This window comes from Tigriopus californicus, chromosome 6 (genome assembly GCF_007210705.1).
Source record: "Tigriopus californicus strain San Diego chromosome 6, Tcal_SD_v2.1, whole genome shotgun sequence".
Classification (NCBI taxonomy): Eukaryota; Metazoa; Arthropoda; class Copepoda; order Harpacticoida; family Harpacticidae; genus Tigriopus; species Tigriopus californicus.
Window position 1 is genome coordinate 299698 of NC_081445.1, and position 4085 is coordinate 303782.

General features: G+C 41.5%; 1 protein-coding gene across 1 annotated transcript in view; it reads right to left on the minus strand.

Annotated features, from left to right (window-relative positions):
* LOC131881993 (uncharacterized) overlaps nucleotides 1-4085 on the minus strand; it is a gene marked incomplete at its 5' end in the record, with an annotated part of 7211 nt that extends 3126 nt beyond the window's left edge. The window contains 2 exon segments of the mRNA XM_059229002.1: nucleotides 3697-3876; nucleotides 3933-4085. Of these exon segments, the coding sequence (XP_059084985.1) occupies nucleotides 3697-3876; nucleotides 3933-4085 (333 nt within the window).

Sequence of the window (4085 nt, forward strand, 5' to 3'; positions counted from 1 at the left end):
GCAATAATTCCACACAGTGGTTAAAATGTTCTCTTAAGTTTTGACGGAAATATCCAAACACATCTTGAAATCATAACAAACAGCTTGGGTATTATTNAAAAAAACGTAATCCATAATTGTTGGGAGTGTTCCGTATTAGTTGAGCACAAGCTCGTGCTCATAGCTCATTCATGTATACATATTAGTCAAATTTATAAAAGCTATATTAGTCAGAATAATAAAGTCAATCACGAAACGTTCACAACAGCGAGTAACCTTAGTTGCGTTTCCAATTACAATGTTGTCCAAATCAATTGCGTAAACGATAGGCTATTATGCTTTCAAAGATTGTATTTGCATCAAATTTGATTAAAAATTGCTCCAGTTATATTTTAAAGCAATTGCCGTAAACATAATATGCTTTTTCTATGCCCAAAATATCAATGAAAAATTTTCACTCTTTTGAAGCAGGTAGAAAAACCAGAAAATAGTTTGCCATACACTTAAAACTTACTTAATATCAATTTTTTATAATTACGATGCCATCCTTGTCAATCGCATCTTTAATCAGGTTTAATCTTGAATTTTGACAAAATTATATTTACAGTAGAATAAAGCTGTATCTAATCGAACCTTGGTCTATTACAAGCTCTAACTATTCTCATCATGGCGCAATGCGTAGGATTAACATACCCTAATGGAGAACGTGCTACAAAAGTAGTGTGACAAGTGCTCTTCGACTCTTGGAGAGCGTTTTTGACGCCACATGTGAAAGTGCAAATCAAGACCACATTTCTGAGAAGGTAATAACTGACCTCAAAAATCAATGCCAATGTTGTCTTGATGCCACAGATGCATTTCAAGCAAGCTTAGTTGCTGTGGAGACGTATGACAAAGAAATTGCCGAACGAGACGTGGATTTTCTGTAAATTCCAATGGATTTTGTAGAACGGGTCCAAGTATAGGTAAGAAAAGCCACTGACAGGGCAACCAGTGACCCTAAGACCCCGATCCCGAGGATCATCAACATTGCATTGAAGCCGGCTTCTATCATCCGCTACCTTAAGGGAGTTCAGAGCTTGGAGCAGGAATTACGACGCCTTTTTCTCTTCTAATTCCATGGAATGCCTTTCCATATCCGAACAACAGGGCTATCTGCGCTGTTGCTTGGACCTAAAACTTCAGTAGAGCCTTCCATTGAAAGTTGAGCCCAATGCCCCCAACTACGGTGACGATGGGTGCTTGAACTATCTCCAACGGACCGTTGTTGCCAATACCCCAACCCTTACTCGACGTTTTAAGTTCTTTTCCAGTCACCAAGGAGTCGGAGATCTATTCAGTCTAAGATTAGTGGTAGGAGCCAATGACGCTCAATTACGTAAATAATTCGTCAGGCAAGAAAACCCGTCAATATTTCACTTTCGTCGAGCCCCGAACTGAATGCGTTCGGCAACGAATACTGCGCCCGGGGGGACCGGGCCCTGGTTGGTGTGGTTGGTGAGAAAAAGATCGTGGATGACACTCTGATTCACGCGTCTACAATCAAGGACCTCGGTGAGAGGACGGGTATTCTGCTCCAAAAATGCAAGGAATTTAGGATAACCCTGTCAAGAAAGAAAATTTGGTATGAAAGATCGGTGGTATTCGTTCGCACGGTACATAATATCTGATGAGGGGATTGCTCCAGACCCAGCCAAGATAGCTTCCATCTCGCGGTTCTCTGCTTCAAAGCACGTCACGGATCTTCGTTCTTTTCTTGGCCTAACCAATCATCTTGGGCAATTTGTTCATGACCTCGCACAGACCACCCAGCCCGTGCGAGGACTAATTAAAAAGAATGTGGCCTTCCTTTGGCTCGAACCACATCAAGAGGCATTCAAAAAAGTGAAAGCAATTCTCACTGACCCTAATGGGCCAGTCCTATCGTATTTCGACCCAAATCTTCCAACCACCTTACTCACTGATGCATCTCGGTTGAAAGGCATGGGTTTGCACTCTTGCAAACTTATCCCAACGGATCAACTAGATTGGGTCAGTGTCGATCCAAGTCGCTTACTGACGTCGAGACGCGATAAGCAGTGTGCGAAATCGAAGCTCTGGCCATCCAGTGGGCAGTATTCAGTAGTCGATTTTACTTGATTGGCCTAAAATTTCGGATCATCACTGACCACCAGCCGCTGTTGGGCATTTTTAAGAGATCAAACCTGGACGCAATTGACAATGCACGTCTAATTTACTGATGAGTAAAGCTAGAAGAAATGAATTGTTTTGCCGTCGAGCAACGAACCTAAAGATTTGAATGTGAGTAGTTGTCTGAAAACAAGTGAATATGAGGAGTTGCTCTTGTAAGGAAAACTAGTTTTGGCAACCATGTGGAATTTACGATCAACGGCAAAAGTTATTTTTCCAACCTTTGCTGATGAGCAATGATGAATTCGGAGGTTTAGAGGATTCCATTCTTTTCTTACCGCCAGAGGCAAAAAGAACGGCTTCTCAGACCAGTTTGTGGTAATCAATGCAAATAATGTGTTTCGTCCCAATCATGCCTTGAAACACGAATTATAAATCAATACATAGGCACCAAGGCACACATTACATTCAAAATATTCTTAATTGCTTTGCTTGGCAAATTTCTGTGTTTCAAGCACTATCAACTCATTAAATCGACGGATCTGATTTATGCATGGAGTGGAGTGGTGCTCACTCAGATAGTATGATCGGAAGACAATCAGTTCTGTTGATTTAATGACTTGATACTTAAAATACATTGACTGGGCTTGCGAGTAAGCAATTGAGATTATCTTGAATGAAATGAATCCCTTGGGTGTATTAATTCGGAGTCATATAAGTAGAAATTCAGACCAAGAAAGTGGTAATAAATGCAAAAAATACGTTTCGACCCAAACTAGTTCCTGCAACCAAAGCAAGGCGAACGACCCTTGACGCGCCTTTTACCGCTCGCGGTAAAAAAAGAGCGGAAATTATTTAAAGCTTCAAACACATATCTAATCGATTCACGCTTGGTCCTCACTAACATCTTTTTAAGATTTCAAACACAGTTTCAAAATATGTCATCTCATTTCTTACATACAGATCAATTACCATGGAGATGGATGGATGCGGGGGATTCTAGTTAAGCGGGATATGGACTCCATTTTAGCAGTACTGTCATTTTGAAATATGATAAAGCTCTGAGGAAGACCCATCTTTAGTTTTTCATAATTCCCTTTTAAATGAACTACAACCGATGTCATGCTAAATCATTTCTAAGTCGAATACAAATACTAAGTCCTATAAATTTAGTTGTTTAATACCTCAGGCGAATTTTGAGCTCGGCTAACCTAGAGACTAGGCAAACTGCCTTGTGCTCTCATCAGATGCACGTTTTGTCTAACAGTTAATCGGTTCTGCAGATTTCTGTGGGAGGAAGGAAGCTGAATCCATTCAGAAATCGAGCTTCACCCAGAGGGGTACCTGAATATGATATAGGGCATGATGGGGCATTGGGGTAACCTTCTTAGAAATGCCGGTGAGGGACACTCCAAGACACCACCCAAGAGGACTGAAGAGTGCTGACGCTCACTCCAGCCTCCAACCTCCCCAGAATTGAAATAAGCAAGCAAAAAACTATAATGCAACCAGGCTCTACAACAGATTTTATCATGCAAAGTAACAATGATCGTGCATTCGTGCGCAAAATGTACGCTTTTATCTTACTGAAATCCCAATGGTAACACCATTGGCCTCCTTGACAAGCCAAGAAGCCATTGCGATACTCCATCTTCATATCCGAGTTGGTAAATGGAAAGTCAAAGGGAAAGCTTAGTGAAGCAAGGGATTGTGGGTTCCCAGAAATGGGTTCCATTGTGCCATACCGCAGATTGGCCATGTATAGTTCTGAAGGAAACACGTCGGCGATTACAACAGACCATCTTCAAAACAATAGCACTTACCTATAACTGGCTGAAGGCTAACAACGTGTTGCCCTTTCAGATAGACCTCCTTCTCGTTGGTCTGATTATCAACAGCGTCTTGTCCAAAGCAAGCTAGGGCGGTGAATTTGAAACTCACCAGTTGGCACATGTGTGTCAGTGGGTCGATCTCAA